Source organism: Tachysurus fulvidraco, chromosome 13, assembly GCF_022655615.1.
Source record: "Tachysurus fulvidraco isolate hzauxx_2018 chromosome 13, HZAU_PFXX_2.0, whole genome shotgun sequence".
Lineage (NCBI taxonomy): Eukaryota > Metazoa > Chordata > Actinopteri > Siluriformes > Bagridae > Tachysurus > Tachysurus fulvidraco.
The window spans coordinates 27,384,056-27,405,499 of NC_062530.1; the positions used below are offsets into that span (position 1 = coordinate 27,384,056).

The 21,444-nt window shown below is 36.8% G+C and overlaps 1 protein-coding gene across 1 annotated transcript in view; it reads left to right on the forward strand.

Moving 5' to 3' along the window:
* The window catches only part of LOC113657299, a 1,727,325-nt gene that overhangs the window by 98,521 nt on the left and 1,607,360 nt on the right, over nt 1-21,444 (forward strand). The window contains exons 21-33 of the mRNA XM_047822072.1: nt 546-719; nt 922-1,089; nt 13,386-13,559; nt 14,043-14,216; nt 14,308-14,481; nt 16,058-16,231; nt 16,478-16,645; nt 16,922-17,095; nt 17,276-17,449; nt 17,852-18,025; nt 18,442-18,612; nt 19,220-19,390; nt 19,563-19,736. Of these exons, the coding sequence (XP_047678028.1) occupies nt 546-719; nt 922-1,089; nt 13,386-13,559; nt 14,043-14,216; nt 14,308-14,481; nt 16,058-16,231; nt 16,478-16,645; nt 16,922-17,095; nt 17,276-17,449; nt 17,852-18,025; nt 18,442-18,612; nt 19,220-19,390; nt 19,563-19,736 (2,244 nt within the window). The remainder of the gene's footprint in view (nt 1-545; nt 720-921; nt 1,090-13,385; nt 13,560-14,042; nt 14,217-14,307; nt 14,482-16,057; nt 16,232-16,477; nt 16,646-16,921; nt 17,096-17,275; nt 17,450-17,851; nt 18,026-18,441; nt 18,613-19,219; nt 19,391-19,562; nt 19,737-21,444) is intronic.

The following is a 21,444-nucleotide window of genomic DNA, read 5'->3' on the forward strand; positions in this document are numbered from 1 at the left end:
CTGTATCTATCAGTGACTTACTGCCTGATTTCCTGTTTGTGGTTGTGAAAGTTCACATATTAAAATATCAATAGAACTAATTGTGGATTTTTGGACAGCCTCCAGCATCCTTCATTAGATGTCGGATTCAGGAGGCTGGAGGTAAAATAAAAGATGAAACTGTTAATAATTTAATCTGTTTCTGTTTCCTGACTACAGGCTGTTAAAAAGTCCTCATGCAGTGAAGGTCTGTGATTCTCTGACTGAGGTTCTGGGTACAAACCCCTTACTGCAGAGAGAACTGGATCTGAGTGGGAAAATAAAAGGAGACTCAGGAGTGAAGCAGCTCTCTGTTCTACTGAAGGATTCACACTGCAGAACTGAGACACTTACGTATGTCACTTATATGTTTATAGACTTAACTATTACTTTTAAAATATAAAATTATACTTTTTTCTTAACTATAATCACTGTATGATTCATATAAACTCATTGTCATGTGATCATCAGAATAAAATGTTCCTCAAAGTGAAGATTTTCTTTCCACTGTTTCTGGTTATCTTTAGGCTAAAGGTCTGTAGTATTACAGAAAAAGGCTGTTCAGCTTTGTCTTCATCTCTTTATTTAAATCCTGCACACATAAGAGAGATGGATCTGAGTGAGAATAAATTAGGAAACTCTGGAGTGCAGAAGCTTTGTGTACTGCTGCAACATCAGTCCTGTAACCTGCAGATACTGAGGTGAGCTTCTGCTTCTGCTCTTTAACATGTACATAAGAGCTTGTGACTTTACATGTAGAATACAAACACAAGCTAAATGTAGAACATATATGTCTTAAATCTTCTTGGCATTACGTTCTATATAGATGCTTAAAATAATACATTGTTAAGTCTTTATCAGATATCAGAGTATCATTAATACCACACAATGTTCTCTCTTTAGACTTTCAGACTGCAGTATAACAGAGGAAGGATACATCGCTCTGTCTGAAGCTCTGAAATCATCTCACCTGATAGAGCTGGATCTCAGAGGGAACGACCCTGGAGCATCAGGAGTGAAGCTGCTCACTGATTTACTACAGGATCCAGACTGTAACCTGAACACACTGAGGTCAGCAATTTATAACAATTACACGAGAATGTTCACTTCATTCATTATTTACGAATATAGAAACAAACTATTTGATAAGAGCAAAATACTATATTAAGGTATATTTAATCTAAAATTAATCAAAAGTATTTTTTCTCCTTATAGATTGTTGAAAAGTCCTGAAGCAGAGGAAGCCTTTAAACATCTGCATAATGTTCTAGACACAAACCCTTTACTGCAGACGGATCTGAACCTGAGTGGGAAAATAAAAGGAGACTCAGAAGTGAAGCAGCTCTCTGATCTACTGAAGGATTCACACTGCAGAGCTGAGAAACTTACGTATGTACATTAAATTATTATTATTATTATTATTATTATTATTATTATTATTATTATTATTATTATTATTATTATTGTTATTGTTATTGTTATTATTATTATTATTATTATTGTAAAGTAGAATATAAGTTAATCTTTAGGGATTCTTTTGATTTTAACCTTCATGTAAAGTTAAACATAATGTGAAAAGAGAACAGACAAAGTTAGTCTTTCAGCCACACACAATAAGAGCTCTGTATCTATAGGCAATCAATTAAGGATGGGACAAAAATGTTGATGAAACATATGATTGTCATTATATTACATGCAGTGTGTGTTGTCTGGACCAACAGCTGTTCCACTCTTGATCCACCTCAGAACCTTCCTCATCTCATCCATTTTCCTCATTCATCAGCTCCTCAGAATACTCATTCCATCTTCTCTGCACACTTTCCTCACATGTTAGCACCTTTTCATCTATATCTTTAATCACCCTTATCTGTTGCACATCCTTCCCATCTCTATCTCTCTGTCTTGCTAATCTGTACATGTCCTTCTTTTGACCTGGCATACAGCTCATTGTATGCTTTCTGTTTGGCCTTTGTCACGTCCCTCTTCACTCTGTGCTGTGATTCCTTGTAATCCGGTCTACTTTCTTCAGTCCTTTCTACATCCCACTTCTCTTTAGCTAGACTTTTCCTCAGAATGCAGTCCTGTGCTTCCTCATTCCACCACCACGTTTCTTTATCTTCTTTTCTCCTTCCAGATAACACACCTTGCACCCTCCAAAATGTCTCACTGATCACTACCTCTGTAACCATGTTCCTCTCTCTTCTGGAAATAAGTGTTAACTACAGCCATTTACAGCCATTTGTTAATTACAGCACCCTGTAGGTCAACAGTGCCAGTGGTGGTTGTTGTTTTCCTGGGCTCAACCGATCCGGTATGGAATTCACACTAATGTCTTACATGTTTGAGTCTGGCACATTTTATGCCGGATGCGCTTTTCAGGACTTGGGACCGGTGCAGAAATCACTGGCTTGCAACTGCTGTGGCTAGATTATTATTTTTAGTATTATGTTGAAAATTATTTAAATGTACTAAGTAATATATTTAGATATATATTCAATCCTTGGTAAGGATTGCCAGTTAGAAGCATTTTGTTTGAATGCATGGATGTTTGTGTACTTGGCGTAAGTACACCTTGGGTCAATGATCAATGAGCAATTGAAGGAGATAAGAAAATGGCGGCAGGTGATGTTTTGGCGAGCCGTTGCTACGTGTATAGACTGCTAACATTATGTTTTCTGGTTTTATTATGCCTTTTAAATTACGTGGACTGTTTACAGCTGATGTACAATCTGCTAAACCTTCGACAGATGGTATCGGATACCAACACTTTCGATTTCCATATAAAACTGTTTGCTGAGCAGAGACGAATACCACACTTACCTTTTAAATTGTGTGGTTCACCGGGCTGTGCATGCTGGTTCACTAGATGTTGGAGGAAATGGGGGACACGTGCGGGAATCATGGTAAAGCTTATGAAACTGAGGTTAGATTGTGGAAGCAGATGGGTTGTGGAAATAAAGCCTTCTTTCTCTGTACCTGTGGCACCTTTTGCATCTTGGCCACCTTTGATCTGGACTACGTGGATGAGGCGGTGGGAAAGCAGAGGAGTGGTTTGCGCAAATCTGTGCCACTTGAAACGAGTCAGTTCCGGTAAAATAAGTACTCACTCCACAGACACATGTTTTGATTCGACTACTGTGAACATGGGTTTAATAAATGCCCGTTCTATTGTAAATAAGACTTTTATTTTGAATGACTTTTATATTACTCATTGCCTGGACTTTCTCTTCGTTACTGAGACTAGGCTAAATGATAATGACATGAGTCTTGTAGCTGAGCTTTTAAAACCAGACTGCCAGTTTTTACATACCCCGTGGATAAATCATCGTGGGGGAGGTCTAGCTGCTATTTTTAGTAATTTGTTTAAATGTAAGCAGCTCCCCACTGAGAATTTTAAATCCTTTGAAGTTCAAGTTATGAAGGTTGACATGTCTATGCCAGTGTATTGCGCATTAGTTTATAGGACACCTGGTGACAGTAAGGATTTCCATGAGGATTTTTATGGGTTTTTTTAATCTCTTGTTATAACATGTGCTGACAAGATTCTGATTATGGGGGATTTTAATATTGTCTGTTGCCCAGAAAACCCCACGTCTAAGGATTTTTCTAATTTTGATTGACTCTTTTAATCTCACCCAGAGTGTAATGGGGCATACACATGTCCATAGGCATACACTGAATCTGGTGTTATCTTTGGGTGCAGAGCTACCTTTTGTAAATGGTTTCTCTGAAGTGCCTGTAACAGCACCAAATGAAATGGTACACTCTTTTAATTATGTATTTAGTAAGATTCTCGATACTCTTGCACCTTTTAAGGTGAAGAGGCAAAAAGTGAATAAGCGACCATGGAGGTAACACAGGGTTTTAGGCGGGTCTGCAGGCAGGCTGAGCATACGTGGGTTAAAAATAAATTACAAATTTCATACTGTATGATATCTTTAAGGAATCCTTGAGAAATAATCAAGATGCAGCCAAGTAAGAAAGATCATCTTATTTCTCAAGGATTGTATCACAAGGGGTGAGCAAGCCTAAAGTGCTGTATGCTACCATAGATAAGGTGTTAAACCCGCCTAAAAGTGTACGTGTAAGGCCATCTCATGACTTATGCCAAGCTTTCTTGTTTTTTGTGGACAAAGTGGATCTGATCAGGTTGAGTATATCAGGAGTAGGGCACACGGTGTTTAATATAATGACCCTCTCCCAGTTTTGGTTTCCTTGGAACAGTCAGACGGCATTGTCTTGCATTCAAAATCTACTACATCCATGTATGATGTCCTGCCCTTTAAAAGAGGCAATGCATGTCCTTGGCCCTAGCATTCTTTTAATTACCAGTAGCCTACAATTTGGCAAAGTACCACTTAAGTTCAAGTGGGCCATAATTGAGCTGGTGCTTAAAAAAGACCAACTTAGAAATGTGTTGCTTTGATGATGCTGGACTTGAGTGCAGCTTTTGACACTGTTGATCAAGGCATTTTATTAGCACGTCTTATAGATAATGTTGGTATTAATGATGTGGCCTTGAAGTGGTTTGGCTCCTACCTGAGGGAGAGAAAATGTTCAGTTAATAATAGAAATAATTTTCTATAGCACCTATAATAATAAATAAGCACTATGTAAAATTTCAGTTAGTCAAATTAAAAGCTACCCTAAAAAAATGAATTTTGAGTTGAGATTTAAAAGTGCTAAGAGATGTTGCTTGCCTTATCTCAGTTGGTAAAGAATTCTACAGTTTTGGAGCTAGTGAAGAGAAGGCCCTATATCCCATCAATTTTAAACGAGTTAATGGAACAGTTAAAATACCAGTTTCAGAAGAATGAAGGTTGCGAGATGGAATATAAGGAATTAAAAGATCAGCCAAATATTGAGGAGCAAACCCATGTAAGGCCTTGTAGGTAAGAATAAACCTAAACCTAAATCAGGAAACACCCAGGAAAAATCAACCCTAAACCTAATGGGGAGCCAGTGCAAGGACTCCAAACCGGGAGTAATGTGATTTTTTAACTTTGTTCTAGTAAGTATTCTAGCCGCTGAATTTTGCACTACTGTACCTGTAATTTGCTTAAGGTAGCTTTAGACACCCCAGCCAACAAGGCATTGCAATACGGGAAAACACAAAAGAGTTGATCAGTCTCTCAGCAACAGAAAATGACAGCATTGGACGCAATCTGGCAATATTTCTGACATGGAAGAATGCAGATTTAACCGTATTTTGGATATGTGGCTCAAACGTTAAATTGCCATCGAAAATTACCCTTAGATTCCTTAATTTTGTTTGAAACTCAACATATGAACCATCAAGAGTTAGCTTGACTGACCCAGCTTTGTGTAGTTGGTGTGGTGAACCAACAAGCATAATCTCAGTCGTTTCACTGTTAAGACAAAGAAAACTTTCTGTCATCCATTCTTTCATCTTAGAAATACATTCAGAAAGAAAATCAACAGGCACAGTTTCATTAGGTTTAAAATGAATATAGATCTGAGTATCATCGGCTTAAAAATGAAATTTTAGACCAAGTGATCTCAAAAGCTGGCCAAGAGGGAAAACATAAATATAAAAACCAGAGGGCCCAAGATTGATCCCTGAGGCACCCCAGATTGAACAACGTCAACCTCAGATCTAAATCCACCCATGGCTACAAACTGCTTCCGACCATTGAAGTAGGACTTAAACCAATCTTAAACAGTATCAGTGAAACCAAAAACAGTTTCAAGACGAGTAATTAAAACTGAATGATCAACAGTGTCAAATGCGGCACTGAGATCAAGAAGGATCAAAACTGAAAGACATCCTGAATATGAGGTAGTTAATAAGTCATGGGTAACCCTGACCAGGGCAGTTTCTGTATGGAATTTACGAAAGCCCGATTGCGAAGAGATTGTTCTCAGTTAAATGAGAAATGAACTGAGTAACAACAACTTTCTCCAAAAGCTTGCTCCAAAAGAAAAGAGAGTTTAGATATGGGACGGAAATTAGCAAGGTTCTCATATACTATATTTGTCTTTTCAGTACACAGAGAGTCATTTATAATGCTCCAAACAATGGGACCCAGTAAAGTAAAACATAACTGAAACAAACCAGTGGGTATCGGATCTAGTAAGGAAGTGTCTGCTTTCATTTTAGAAACCTCTACAAATAGACAATGCGTGTCAAGTGTCGAAAATTTTGAAAACATAGAACCAGAAAAACAAGGATTAAAAACAACAGAAGAAGACAATGAAGAAGAAGCACAAAAACCTCTACAATCATTATCGACCTTTGTGCCAAAGAAATGCAGGAACTTATTACAGAGATGATCAGAAGCAGTAACATGAGAGACAGTTTTATGATTTGGCAATTTGTTAAGAGAATTGAAAAGTTGTCTTGAATTTCCTTTATTGTCATCAATCATAGAAAAATAATCAGATCTGGCAGAAACAATACCAGCCTTATATTCTTGTAGGCAGTCTTTACAAATTTGATGATGTACAGTCAGACCTGAGAGACGCCACCTATGCTCCATTTTACGGCAAGATATCTTCATCATACACAAATCTTCATTATACCAAAGAGCAGGACGAATAAATGAAACAGAGCATTAAGATTGGAGATTGTCTTTTTGATACTATGGATGTTTTGTGGGAGTCCCTCGGGGATGGACCAACCTTGTTCACTCAACCACATCTATGCAGATGATTTGCAATTATATATTTTTTTGGATAAGCATGCAGCATGGGACAGCTTCAACATATGCCTGAAGCTGATATTCGGAGTGGTCTGGCTGCTTCGTCCGTGCTAGGGAGCGGTGCCCTCGACGTGAACCTTTCATCTGGTGCCGACACATGGTGTACTGTTCGAGCTTTGGATGTTGCGGACTCAGTTGTCGGGGATTTGCCTCGGATGCAGCGTGGAGAGTGCTTAGGTCCACAAACGCTAGGTAGTGGTGAGTTTCAAAACTTGACTTCTCTGCCATCACAAGAACACAGTTCCAATTCCGTTAAACAGCCTTTTCTTAACCGGCAACAGTGGGGATTAAACCCGGCGATTCGGAAAAATCGAAGAATGAACTTTTTTAAAACTCTTAATCATGCAAAATTGATCTGGGATCCTCAGTCCAAACCCAAAGGATTACTCGGTGGACATTTAAATATACGAAGCATTATGTCTAAAAGCAATCAGTTAAAACATTTGTTGTCTCACTCTAATCTGGATTTTTTTGGACTTTCTGAAACATGGCTTAATAAGCACTCACCTGAGGCTGCCTTTGACATTTCTGGGTATAATGTGTTTAGGAGGGACAGAAATAAGGGCAAGGGAGGGGGACTGTTAGTATATGTTAAAAACACAATTAAATGTAACCTCATTGAATGGTCACAGGAAATAGACATGGAGTGTATTGGGTTGAATATGTGTCTATCTCCTCAAATGTCTTTTATTGTAATTTGTTTATACCGACCACCATCAACCAGTAATATATTTTATGAGCATCTCCATAATATCCTTAAGCAATGTGATGATAAAAAGGAGTTGATTTTAATGGGTGATTTTAATATAAATTGGGACAAAACAAAAAACAGAGAGGAAAAAACTTAAAGAGATAACAAATAAATTTAATCTTTCTCAATTGATACAAGTTCCAACAAGAATAACCAACTCCTCCAAGACACAAATTGACCTGATATTTACAAACAGACATGAGAGAGTAATTAAATCACATAATTTGTTGACTGGTCTGTCCGATCATAATATCACACTGATAGTAAGGAAACTAAACAGAAAACCATTAGTATATCCAACTCCAAGAAAACAATTTTATGAGAAAATTCCTAAAATTGAAATAATCAACTTGGAAAAAGCTATAAATCAAATTAACTGGTCTGACCTCCTAACCAGCGAAGATACTGAGATTAGTTGCAGCACTTTTTTTTCGACTATCACTGAGATAAGAGCAGCCTTCATAAGAAAGGTGAAATGTAATCATGGAAAAAAGATCACCTTACCATGGCTAAATGATAGGCTCTGGCAACAAATGAAAGAGAGAGACTCTGCTTTAAAGCGGGCTTTAAAATCTGGACATAGTAGTGATCGGCTTACCTTCACAACTCTCCGAAATAAGTTATTAAGGAATTTAAGAAAGTCTAAGGCTGATTTTTTTTATCACAACTATTAATGAAGCTCATGGAGATGGAAAACTTATTTGGAGAAATCTTAATAAATTAACTGGTAGGAATAAAGAACAAAGGATAATTTTACCTGAACTCAAAGTGAATGGAATCCTGACCCAAGATACTGATATGATAGCAAGTATTTAATGATTTTTTTTATAAATTCAGTTAGGGAGCTGGTTCAAAGTATCCCAACAGAAACTATACCATTTATCCCTATTGACAAAACTAAACCAATTTTTAAAATAAATGAAATATCTGAATCAGAGGTCATAAAAATTATAACCTCGTTAAAAAATTCAAAAGCTAGGGATTCATATGGTTTTGATACCACATTTTTAAAATTACACAAGGATGCACTTGCTTGCCCAATTGCACATCTGCTCAATCTATCAGTTAGGCAAAGTATTTTCCCAAGCTTTTGGAAAATAGCGGTTGTATCTCCGATTTATAAGTCTGGTGATAAAACAATGGTGTCAAATTATAGACCCATTAGTATTTTATCAGTAGTATCCAAGGTGACAGAAAAATGGGTATCTGAACAGTTTAAAAACTATCTAAACTTGGGCCACACACCTTCCGTACAGACCACTCTACAGAGACCGCAAACTGTTTCCTCCTTGAAAATATCAAGTTAAAATTAGATAAGGGTGGTGTAGTTGGTGCAGTGTTCTTGGACCTTAAGAAGGCTTTCGACACTGTGAACCACCAGACACTATTATCAAAATTATCTTCTTATAATTTCTCAGATGAGGCTATGAAATGGATGGAGTCATATTTAACTAACAGGAAACAGTGCATACATATTGGTAATTCTTATTCTTCATACCTGGACTGTAATATTGGTGACCCCCAGGGGTCAGTATTGGGCCCTATTTTGTTTAGCCTGTATATTAATGACTTGCCTTCAGTTTGTCAATCTGTTAATATACAAATGTATGCAGATGATACAGTTATTTAATTGCATACTAAGACCAAACAACAGGCAGCAACTGAACTAACCAAAGCATTGGTGCATGTTTCTGCCTGGCTAAAAATCTCAGATCTGCATCTCAACATTAACAAAACAGTCTGTATGTTCTTTTCTAAGAGGTCCACAATTGTACTGCAGGCAGATGTTTTTATAGAAGGAGAAAAAAATCATGGAAGTGTCCAATTTTAAATACGTCGGTATTACTTTGGACTCTAATTTAACTTTTAAAAAGCATGTAAAAAAAGTGGCTAATATCGTCAGATATAATATGGCCAACTTTAGACACATTAGGCCATATATAACGATAGAGGCAGCCAAATTATTTATGCATGCCATGATTTTTCCTCACATATTATGCTGTTTCACAAGCTGGTCCCAAGCAAATATGACAACTCTAAAACCAATTGAGACCCTTTATAAGCAAACCTTAAAAATATTAGGTCAAAAACCTATCAGTCATCACCACTGTAATATTGTTACCAAATACAATTTTTTCAATTTTAACAATTTCTTACATTATCAAGATGCCTGTCTCATTTTTAAAATTTTACATGGGCTTGCACCCCCACCACTGCGTGAATTTATACAACTGAGGAATACCAGTGATAGGGCAAACAGATCAGCTACCAGGGGAGATTGTGTTATACAGTATAGGCAAAGTAAGTTCGGTCAAACAGTTTTTTCAGTACGGGCCTCAAATTATTGGAATTGTCTCCCTACTGAACTCAGAAAGAGCACCAGCTATTCATCATTTAACTCAAGAAATGGATTAAAAACAATCAAAATTGCAATCATCAATAGTTAACTTATTTTATCTTTTGTACTGCCCATTTTTTGTATTGTATTTATTATTATCTATCTAGTGTTTTAATTTGTTTTGTGTTTTTCATGTATTTAATTTTGGTACTATGATACTGTGTTGACCTGCCAAGGGACTGCAGATGAAAAATAGATCTTCAGCTAATTCTGGCACATTTACATTTTGAGTGTAAGCAAAAAATGTTGATTGATGTGCATTGTCCCTTTCAAATAAATTAAAAAAAAAAAAAAGTGAAGGTATGGTTTGTGAGTAATTTTCTGCAATTAAATGAGAATGAGGTTTTTGGAAACAAACAGTCTACCAGAAATCTGTTTGTGAGTGAGGATTTTTCTCCCGGCATAAAGGTTTATGTTAGGAACCTGGGTGTCATTTTTGACATAGAACTTTGCTTTGACAAGTAAATGCTGTCATGAAATTATCCTTTTATCAGTTAAGGAAATTGTCCAAGCTGAAATCTATTCTTTCCAGAAAAGATTTAGAAGCTGTTGTTCATGCTTCTATTTACAGTATATGAGGTTTGACTATTGTAATGCTCTATACCTGAGTTTGAATGCATCTCTCGTAGCTTGCCTTCAGTATGTTCAAAATGCTGCTGCTAGGCTTTTAACTGGCACTAAGAATAGGGATCACGTGACACCTGTGTTAATTTCATTACATTGGCTTCCGGTGTTATATAGGATAGAATATAAGGTCCTGATCACTGTGTATAAGGCCTTACATCAACAGGCTCCTGACACATAAAAGCTACAGTATGTTGAGCCCATACAAATTTTGTCGCTCTTTGAGAGCAAATGAGCCTATGTTGTTGTCTGTTCCATGAACACGGTTAAAGAGGAGTGGAGATCGTGCATTGTCCGTGGCAGCTCCTGTATTATGGAACCATTGTCTTTGAAATCGGCTCCCTCTTTGGGTAGTTTTATAGGACAATTGAAGACGTTCCTTTTTTCTAAGGCTTTTGCTGCATGATTGGTCCCCCAACCAAGTTATTGTGTATGGTATTTTATGTACTTTTATTTTTAATATCATCAATATGGTGCCACGGATGGCAGCCTCAGTGCTTAGCTCCTCAGTGTTCTCTGTGCTCAGTGTGCAGTGCTCCTCCTCTTCCTCCTTGCCCAAAGGCGGAGGCAGCAGCGCCTCCATGCTCTGGACACTACGCTGACAGACACAGCAAACCCTCTTACCACAGATCACATTGATGTGCCATCCTGGATGAGCTGCACTACCTGAGCCACTTGTGTAGGTTGTAGACTCCGTCTCACACTAACACTAGAGTGAAAGCACCACCAGCATTCAAAAGTGACCAAAACTTCAGCCAGAAAGCAAAGGAACTGAGAAGTGGTCTGTGGTCACCACCTGCAGAACCACTCCTTTATTGTTCAGTGTTGCTTCCTAAGTGGGCAGTTTGATTTAACAGAAGTGTGATTGACTTGGAGTTAGATTGTGTTGTTTTAGTGTTCTTTTTATTTTTTTGAGCAGTATATATATATATATATAATATCATATATAAATGATATTATATATATAATGTATTAATATAGTACATATATTAATTTGAGCCAAAATTTCAAATATTTGGCTGTAGCAGAGGCAGGTTGTTCTGAACAGCTGAAGAGCGATACAATAAGTGTCTGCAGGTTTGGGTTTGCATTTCTGCAAATGAAGTTGGAGATGTGGTCAGGATTAATGGTGTCCTCAATACAGAGAAATACAGGCAGACACGTATCCTTCATGTAATACCACCAGGGAGACATTTGGTTGGCCACAAATGTATTCTACAGCAGGGCAACAACAACTGTCTGTAATTACCTGAAAAGACAAGAGGATTCAAGGCAGCCTACATCCAGAAAAGATATTTGTGCGAGAAAATCATGTGCAAGTGTACTTAGTTTACTTGATGCTGTTTTACAAGCAATGGCTGTTCACACCAAATAGTGATTTTATCTGGATTTCTATTCTGTTTATTTACTTTCAATTTAATCGATACTATTGGTAATTTGTAAAAACAATAATTTAACATACCATATATAATCTAATAATATAAACGTTTCTATTTTTGAAAGTGTTGTCTCTGTGTAATGGAAGCGTATGGCACTAAAACAAATTCCTTGTATGCACAAGCATACTTAGCAATAAAGCTCTTTCTGATTCAGATTTTTCACAACTGCCTAAAACTTTTGCACAGGACTGTAAATATACAGTTGAGGACATTTAAATTTATGAGTATTTCACAAACTCAGCTCATACTTTTGGCAGTGTTTCCATCAATAGAAACATAAAATAAGAATGACGCCATAAAAAAACATTGCATTTTTGTTGCCTTATGCATTATGAACTCATTAGAAAACCTTTTTCTTTTTAGACTTACTGAATGTGGACTAACGATGGAAAGCTGTACATCTCTGGCTGAAGTTCTCAGTTCACGACCCTGCTTTCTAACTGAGTTGGACCTGAGTAACAACAGACTACAGAAAGAAGGAATCGAGAAGTTATCTGAAGGATTGAAGAATCAAAGCTGTTATCTGAAAATATTAAGGTACACATTTCATTATTCATTGTAGGGCAGAAAAAAGAAGCACCTAGCCAGAAGTGGAAAAAAAAGTGAGGAAAAAAGTGAGGGGGAGAAGGAGAGAGAAAAAGAAAGAGAGAGAGGTGATTGGGCAGCACACACAGTATCTTAGTGGTGGAGGGGAGGAGTGGATCAACCAGTGGTGAGGAGCGTAGAGCAGGTTTTATCCCAGTTTTATTTGTTTGGGGGCAAATATTATAAACTTTATAATATACCTTTGAGCATAACTGTGTACATATATATATATATATATATATATATATATATATATATATATATATATATATATATATATATATATATATATATATATTATGCTTTGTTCTTATCTTCTAATCATCACTATATAAAAATATATTATTATTTCTTGATTGGTTTAAATATAATGTTATAATTTAATGAATGCCATTTTTGCAGTTTGCTAAACAGCTTCTTAATTCAGTATTTGCTTCCTTAGATGTTGACTGTATATTGCCTATTTTGTATAGACTTTCAGACTGCAGTATAACAGAGGAAGGATACATCGCTCTGTCTGAAGCTCTGAAATCATCTCACCTGATAGAGCTGGATCTCAGAGGGAACGACCCTGGAGCATCAGGAGTGAAGCTGCTCACTGATTTACTACAGGACCCACGCTGTAAACTGAACACACTGAGGTGATTCTTCTATAAACAAATACAATTAATTCAATATTAAACATAAATAAATTATATAACCTAACTGTAATGTTATGTTTATAATTAACTGTAATTTACAGTTTATTAATTTTTTTAATTCATGAAATAAGTAAAAGCAGCCATTCTGTTCTCATTAATATGGGTCTAATTATACTGTAAACACCAAATAAAAATGACTTTCTGCAGGTTGTTGAAGAGCTCTGCTGCACAGGAGGCCTGTACTTGGCTAAATTCCACTATAGGTACAAACCCTTTACTCCTAAAAGTGCTGGATCTGAGCAGGAATGAACCAGGAGACTCAGGAGTGAAGCAGCTCTCTGCTCTGATGGAAGACTCTCACTGTAAATTTCAGATAATTAAGTAAGTTTTCTTATATATGTTTCTCTATCAGCTGTTTTATTAATAACATGTTTTTAATGAGACCTGCCATTATGTAAACACCAAGTATTCACTAATGTATTTTAATTACATTTTAGTTTTCTATAATTGATGAAACAACAGAATATATCCTGTCTTTCTCCAGAGGAACCTCATATATAGGTCTTATAGAGACACCTGGGTCCTGTTACATCACTAAAAAGTGTTGTTATTAAACAGAAGTAGAAATGATCAACATGTTCGACATTTTAGTTAAATCTTAAAACAGGATTTAATCACTAAGACATAAAGTCAATTAAAAGAGGAAATTCTTTATAATTCTGTTATAAATAACCACTAATGACCTCTAATGATCCAAATGACCCCAGAAGACTTACTTTGGTCCACATGATAATAAAATGACTTTTCCGTCTACAGAATGAAGACTGAGTTTGTAGCTCTGATAACATGATGTTTCATATTTAGGCTGAATAAATGTAATCTGACTGTGGAGAGCTGTTCAGCTTTAGCCAGCGCTCTGAAACTCCAGTCCTGTAGTGTGAGAGAACTGGACCTGAGTGAAAACAGTCTGCAGGATTCAGGAGTCACTCAGCTTTCTGCTGGACTGAAACATCAACACTGTAAACTGGAGACATTGAGGTAAAACGTAAACTGTGTTGTGGGTGAATTTTGGTATATAGACACTTATTGTGTTGAATTTGTACGTTTATTGTTCCTCTGATTTCATCAGGCTTAACACATGTTCTATAACTGATGGAAGCAGTTCAGCTCTAGCTGAAGTTCTCAGTTCTGAATATTCCCATCTGAGAGAACTGGACCTGAGTAACAACAGTCTGCAGGATTCAGGAGTCACTCAGCTTTCTGCTGGACTGAAGAATCCACAGTCTGCACTCACAATACTGAGGTGAAGTAAAAGCTGAAATGATGACTAAGTCTACATTTAATAAATAGTCACAGTGAAGCATCAAAGTATTTTTATATACTAGTTTAAATGACTGTGGAATTATGAGTAATTAAAAAAAATCATATGTTCTGCATACTTTAATTGATTAATGAATTACTTGCTGACTAAATTAGAACACAGTATAATTACACGTTTTAATTAAAATACAGACTGTTAGATTTATGAGCAATTAAAAGGTCTAGTACTGTGCAAAACATTAAGCAGGTGTAAAGAAATGCTGTAAAGAATGCTTTTGTCACGGTTGTGACACGGTGAGAAAAAAAGGCGAGTGAGGATCCAAGTGCAGTTGAAGATTTAATGACAAAACAGAAAACAGATAAACAGGCAAAACAGGCTATAACATGGAACAGGAACAGACCACATAACACACCAACACAAACAACGACCAAAAACAGGGAAGTGAACAGACAGAGTAAATATAGTAGACAGGAGCCAATCACAATGCAGAGACAATCAGAGACAAAGACAAGACACCTGGGGAAGAGATGGAATGTAATTAGTGTCCATGGTGAGCAATGAGTGGGTGGAGCAAACAATTAACATCAGGGAGAGACGGCAGACAGAAACAAGGGGAAAACACAGACAGACACGTTACAGCTTTCAAATATATAAATTTTTATTGTTTATTTTTATCAATTTATCATCAGAGTCAGGTGTGTGATTAACCAATGATCTAATGATAAGTGCTAATGATCATCAGTTTCATATGTAGGTTGAAACACAGTCATTAAGTGAAACAGAAACAACTGTATAGGAGCTTAATTAAACTGGGTGAGGAACAAACAAACTCTGTTACTAAGGTGAGGATTTGGAAGACAGTTTCATGACACAGGTTATTCACCATGACAAGACACAGTGTAGTTTTACAGCATCAGCAAGAGCGTTCCCAGGTACAGATTTCAAATAGTCTGGTGTTTTAACATGTGCTGGTCAAACTACTTTTAAGAGTCACAAAGAAGCAATGTTGAGGACTGTAGACTCGGTGGACAGCCAAGGAAACGTAATGCAGCATATGAAAGACACGTCATGCTTACTTCTCTTCTACATCAGAAGATGTCCAGCAGTGCCAGTTTGTCTGGGATTACAAAGGGTTTGGGGTTTGGGTTCAGTCTCAAAGAAGGGTTCAAAGAAGGGTTTGGGTTCAGTCTACATCCACGGAAGATCTGTGGTTAGTTTTCCAAGATGCTTGGAACAACCTACTGTACCTGCTGGGTTCCTTAAGAAACTGTTCACAAGTGTACCTAGAAGAATAAATGGGGTTTTGCAGTCAAAGGCTAGTCACATAAAATATTGACTTAATTTAAAATTCTCTCCTGCTCATTTAACTTCCAATTTGTTAATTGATAAAAAATAAACTATTAAAACTTTTATTTTTGAAAGCATTCTTTTAATAAATTTCATATTGGTGTAATTATAAGTGAACTGCTAAAGAAATTCATTAAAATATTGAATAATCCATTTTGATGTAATAAATGAGATCAGTTGTGTTCACTGTGCTCCTTCTGTCCCTCTGCAGACTGTGTAACTGCAGTGTAACAGATGAAGGCTGTGCTGCTTTGGCTACAGCTCTGGGAGAAAATCCCTCACATCTCTTAGAGCTGGATCTGAACGGGAATAAAGTAGGAGACAGTGGAATAAAGCAGATCTCTAATCTACTACAGAATCCACACTGCATCCTAGAAAAACTCAGGTAGGTCACTCTGATTTCTTTTTGAAGTAGTTCTCATAAAAGCAGTGAATTATTGTAATATCACTTTATTAATTAAAGTCATTTATACAGGCTTCATTCAGTGACACCCTAGAGTTAATAAATTAACAATAACAATAGATTTGTAAAGAATGTCACATATCTTAATGTCTAAAACTGAAGGTATATATTTTGTACAATATTTGTAATATGCTGAAATAAAATTCTAAATATATATATATTTTTCAGGTTAATGGACAATAATATCAGAGAGGAAGGATACACTGTTCTGTCTGAAGCTCTGAAATCATCTCACCTGATAGAGCTGGATCTCAGAGGGAACGACCCTGGGGCATCAGGAGTGAAGCTGCTCACTGATTTACTACAGGATCCAGACTGTAAACTGAACACACTGAGGTCAGCAATTTATAACACGTACATGACAATGTTCACTTCATTCATTAATTATGAATGTATTAACAATATTAATGTTTAATAATACAGACATGTACGAAATTTCAGTTTCATTAGTTTGCTAAAAGTGAATTATTAAAGAACTATAGCACTAAAGTTTAACTTAAGACAATTTTAGAAACTGTGGCTAAATTTCATTTAATTTAATGTTTTCCTCTTGTATAAAATATTCATTCTTTCTTTCTTTCTTTCTTTCTTTCTTTCCTTTTCTCTCTGCAGGTTGTTGAAAAGTTCTGCTGCACAGGAAGGTTGTGATTTCCTTTCTAGAGTTCTGGGTGTGAACCCCTTACTGCAGAGAGAACTCAATGTGAGTGAGGAAATATCTGGAGACTCGCAGGTGAAGCAGCTCTCTGCTCTTCTGGAGGATTCACACTGCAGACCAGAGATACTCAAGTTAGTATTGATCACTTATTTATACTTAAACACTAGTGTATTCCTTTTGGAATGTAATAACTGTATATAATGTCATTAATGAAATATTTTAGTCTAATTTTAAACTGTATATTTTACATTAAACAATATAAAACTACATTTAAACAGAAGTCTTGTGTTCCTTGTTGTCTCTGTATCCAGAGTAAATAAGTGCAGGATGACAAATGAAGGTTGTGCTGCTCTGGTATCAGCTCTGGGTTTAAACCCCTCGCACCTGAGAGAGCTGGAGCTGAGTGGGAATAAACTGGGAGGATCAGGAATGAAGGAGCTCTGTGATGTGCTGAAGAATCAACAACTCAAACTGCTGAAACTGGGGTAAAGGCATCATTTATAATAAAATCTATAATGTCAGAAAGAGTAGAGGTTTTTAAGATGACTTTTAGAAGACGTTCTGGTGAAATGTGTCGTGTTACAGTTTGTAATGACCAGATATATGTATTTTAATACCATTTATACAAACTCTATTTAATAGCCTACAACCACCAGCTGGATTAATCTTTGAATATAAACTTGAATTATTATTATTAAAAGTAACAGAAATCCTTCTAGAAATGTTATAAACACTGGACAGAAGCTAGCAGTTAATCTACAGATAATAAAATCCTACAGGTAAATGAAGTTACAGTAACAGATTATTGTACAGTATGGAACTGTGAGATTATTACACACTATTCATCATTACAATATTTCTCTCTCACCCCCCCCCCCCCTCTGTAGGTTGTATAAATGTAGTCTCACTAAAGATGACTGTACTACTGTTGTAGCAGCTCTGAGAACAAACCCCTCACACCTCAAGGAGCTGGACCTGAGTGACAATACAATTGGAGACACAGGAGTGAAGCAGCTCTGTGATCTACTGAAGACCTCAAACTGCAGTCTGGAGAAACTGAAGTAAATTATATTTATTTTATAAAATGAAGAAATGTCTATAACAGGTTCTTACGTACAGGAATTTATAGTAAAAGAAAAAAACATTTTAAATTGTTTTGAATTAATATTGATTACTTAAATCAGTGCCTACTTTTTTTTTTTAATAAAAAGCTATTAAAACATTAATCTAAATCCTTTAATTATAAACAGTTAACCTCCTGTAATGTAGTCTGCTTTATTATTTATTTTATTATAAATAATCTAATTACATGAATCTCCTGTGAATTGTGACCTGTGCTTCTCTTAAATAATGGTTCTAACTGTTGTCTACTGGCCTGTACTGAGATTATTATTAATTACAAAGCCTTCAGTGATGCTCTGTCACTGTCATGTCACTGTCTCACTGTGAAATGTCCTTTATTAATATTTTCTTTCAGAATAAATAACTGTAATCTCACACAAACACAATGTGGTGATCTGGCTAAAGCTCTGGAATCAAACTCCTCATCGCCTCTGAAAGAGCTGGATCTCAGAGAGAACTACAGTGTGTCAGGATGGAACATTTTTAGTTATTTTATAGGGAATCCAAACTCTAAGTTGATTTTGAGGTGAGTTTTTTTTTTTTTTTGGTTATGTTCTGGGAAAATCCTTCACCTGATCAAATTTATAAAGTGACACTCAGGACAGACAAGTAGAGTTCAAATGCTTAATTTATTAAGATACAACAAAACAAAATCATGAGTAAGTCAGGAATAAAGTTTAAATGATAAAGAATCCATCTGAAACTAGAACGAAAATGTCAAAACCAAGACAAACTCACAAACTCATGATATTTACTGTATCTCAGTTAACTAGCAGGGTTTTACAGATCTTTAGACAGACTGACCACATTCACTCTTTAGACAGCAAGTCAAGATTAGAAAAAAAAAATACCTAAAAAAAAATTTTTCAATTGTTAATGCTGAGGTATCAATGTATGTTATTGCTATGAAAATTCAGCCACTGGCACCTTATGTGTATTTTAAAGTGAATCACATTTTTGTTATGAAAGTGTGCGAAGTTTACATACATGAGACAGATCTTGAATCTCAACAAAGAACAATAAATCCAGCTGCTGTCGTGTCTGTGCTGGTCATTTAACATCAGCATCTTGTGAGGACAAACATCCAGAGGTCTGTTATCAGTATCATAATGAAAGGTGTTTTCTCTCTTCAGAATTTTGAGTCCTGAAGCAGAAAAGGTCTGTGATCATCTGACTAAAGTTCTGGGTACAAACCCCTTACTGCAGACAGAACTGGATCTGAGTGGGAAAATATCTGGAGACTATGAAGTGAAGCAGCTCTCTGTTCTACTGAAGGATCCACAGTGTAGGACTGAGAAACTCAGGTGTGTGGTCTGATTCCTCACCTGGTGTTTTTATTTGTGTTCACATTAAATCTATAAAGATATTCCACTGTACACATGATCACTCTATTGTGTCTATACCTTGGAATTATTTTTGATGGTTGATCTTGTGGGTTGTGAAAGACATTTTCTCAGCTGTGTTCTCTGACTGCAGGCTGAATAAGAGCAGTGTTACAGACAGAGGCTGTACTGATCTGATATCAGCTCTTACTTCAAAACATTCACACTTGACAGAACTGGACCTGAGTGAGAACACACTGGGAAACTCAGGAGCGATTCAGATCTCTACTCTACTAAAGAAGTCATCCTGTAAACTCCAGAAGCTTGTGTAAGTAAAGATCAATCATATTTTTGCTTCTCTAAGTTTTATTTAGCATTATTTCTCCAAGCTTGACCTCCTTAGTGACTAGAATCTGATGAGGATCTGCAAGGGGTATTTGTAGAAAACACAGTAGAAAAGGTTTAGCACCAATAATGGCCAACAAATGTAGCAACTCGAGGCTGCGAGGGCTGAGCACAAGAACAGAGGAGACAGTGGATGTGAAAAAACAACGTGCTTTTATTTACAAGGTGCTCAAAACAGTCTGTAGAAATTTGGAAAATTTGGTGAAAGAGTAATTAGAATAAATGCATTTATTAGTCCGAATAGTAGATTAGCCGATTAGTACTCAGACAGGGTGGACAGAGGTGAGGCGGTGGACAGGAATCTGACGGGGTACAGCATATTCAGGGTGTGCCATCTTCTATTTTCAGCAGGCCTGAGGAAAAACAAAGAGACAAAAGACATTAGTACTTTGATAGTAAAGGCTCTGCCTTAACAAGTTATGCCAAATGGCCTCTATATTGCACCCTAAATTTACATTTACAGAATGTAACAGACTCTCTTATCCAAAGTGACATACAAAAGTGTTTTTAAGTCTACACAGTTGAATACATTAACTCTCTTTAAAGTGTTTTATTATTATTATTTTTTTATATATAGACACACAAACGGGAGAAAATGCTAGTTCAGGGTTTTCATTAAGAAATATGTCTTCAACCGTCATTTTACAATAGTCAGTGTCTCACATGTCTGGACCCCTAGGGGAAGTTCATACCACCACCTCGGTGCCAGAAAAAAAAAAAAAGTCTTTTTATATACCTACCTCTTACCCAGAGAGATGATGGGACCAGCCAAGCAGTGCTGGTAGCTCTGAGGGTGCGAGGTGCAGTGCGAGGAGTGATAAGGGCTTTGAAGCAAGATGGAGCTGGTCCACTTTTTGCTTTGTAGGAAAGAATCTGTGTTTTGAATCTGATGTGTTCAGCTAACAGAAGCAAGTGTAGGAAGTGCAGCAGTGGGTGGTATGCAAGAACTTAGGCAGGTTGAAAACAAGTTGTGCAGCTGCATTTTGGATCATGTACAGAGGTAGAATTGTGTTTGTAGGCAATCCTGACAGAGAGAGTTGCAGTAGTCCAGTCTTAAGATGACAAGAGACTGAACAAGTACCTGAGCAGCCTGTGTGGACAAAAATGGCTCGATCCTTCTAATGTTGTAGAAAACCTCAAATCCCCTGTGACTGAAGGGGATATCAGATCGTTATGCAGGGGTATTGCAAGATCAAGACCACGGGATAAATCACCTAGGATGATCAGCATTTTAGTTTTGCTGGGATTGAGCTTGAACTGATGAGCTGTTCATGATGATATGTCTGCCAGGCATGCTGATATCCGAACAGAAGCTGTGGTATCTGAGGAGATGATAAGTTGTGTATCATCAACATAGCAGTGCTAAGAGAACCCATGTGAGGAAATAACTTCACCAAGAGATTGAGTATACAGGGGGAAATGGAGAGACCAAGTACTGAGCTTTGTGGGACACCAGTGGAGCGTCTGCATGGAGCAGATGTCAATCCCCTCCATGTTACCTGATTTGAGCGACCTTCCAGGTAGAAAGCAAACCATTCCCATGCTAATCCGCAAATTCCAAGACTCCTGAGGGTGGACAAGAGAGTCTTATGGTTGACCGTATCAAACACTGCTGAAAGGTTGAGGAGGAT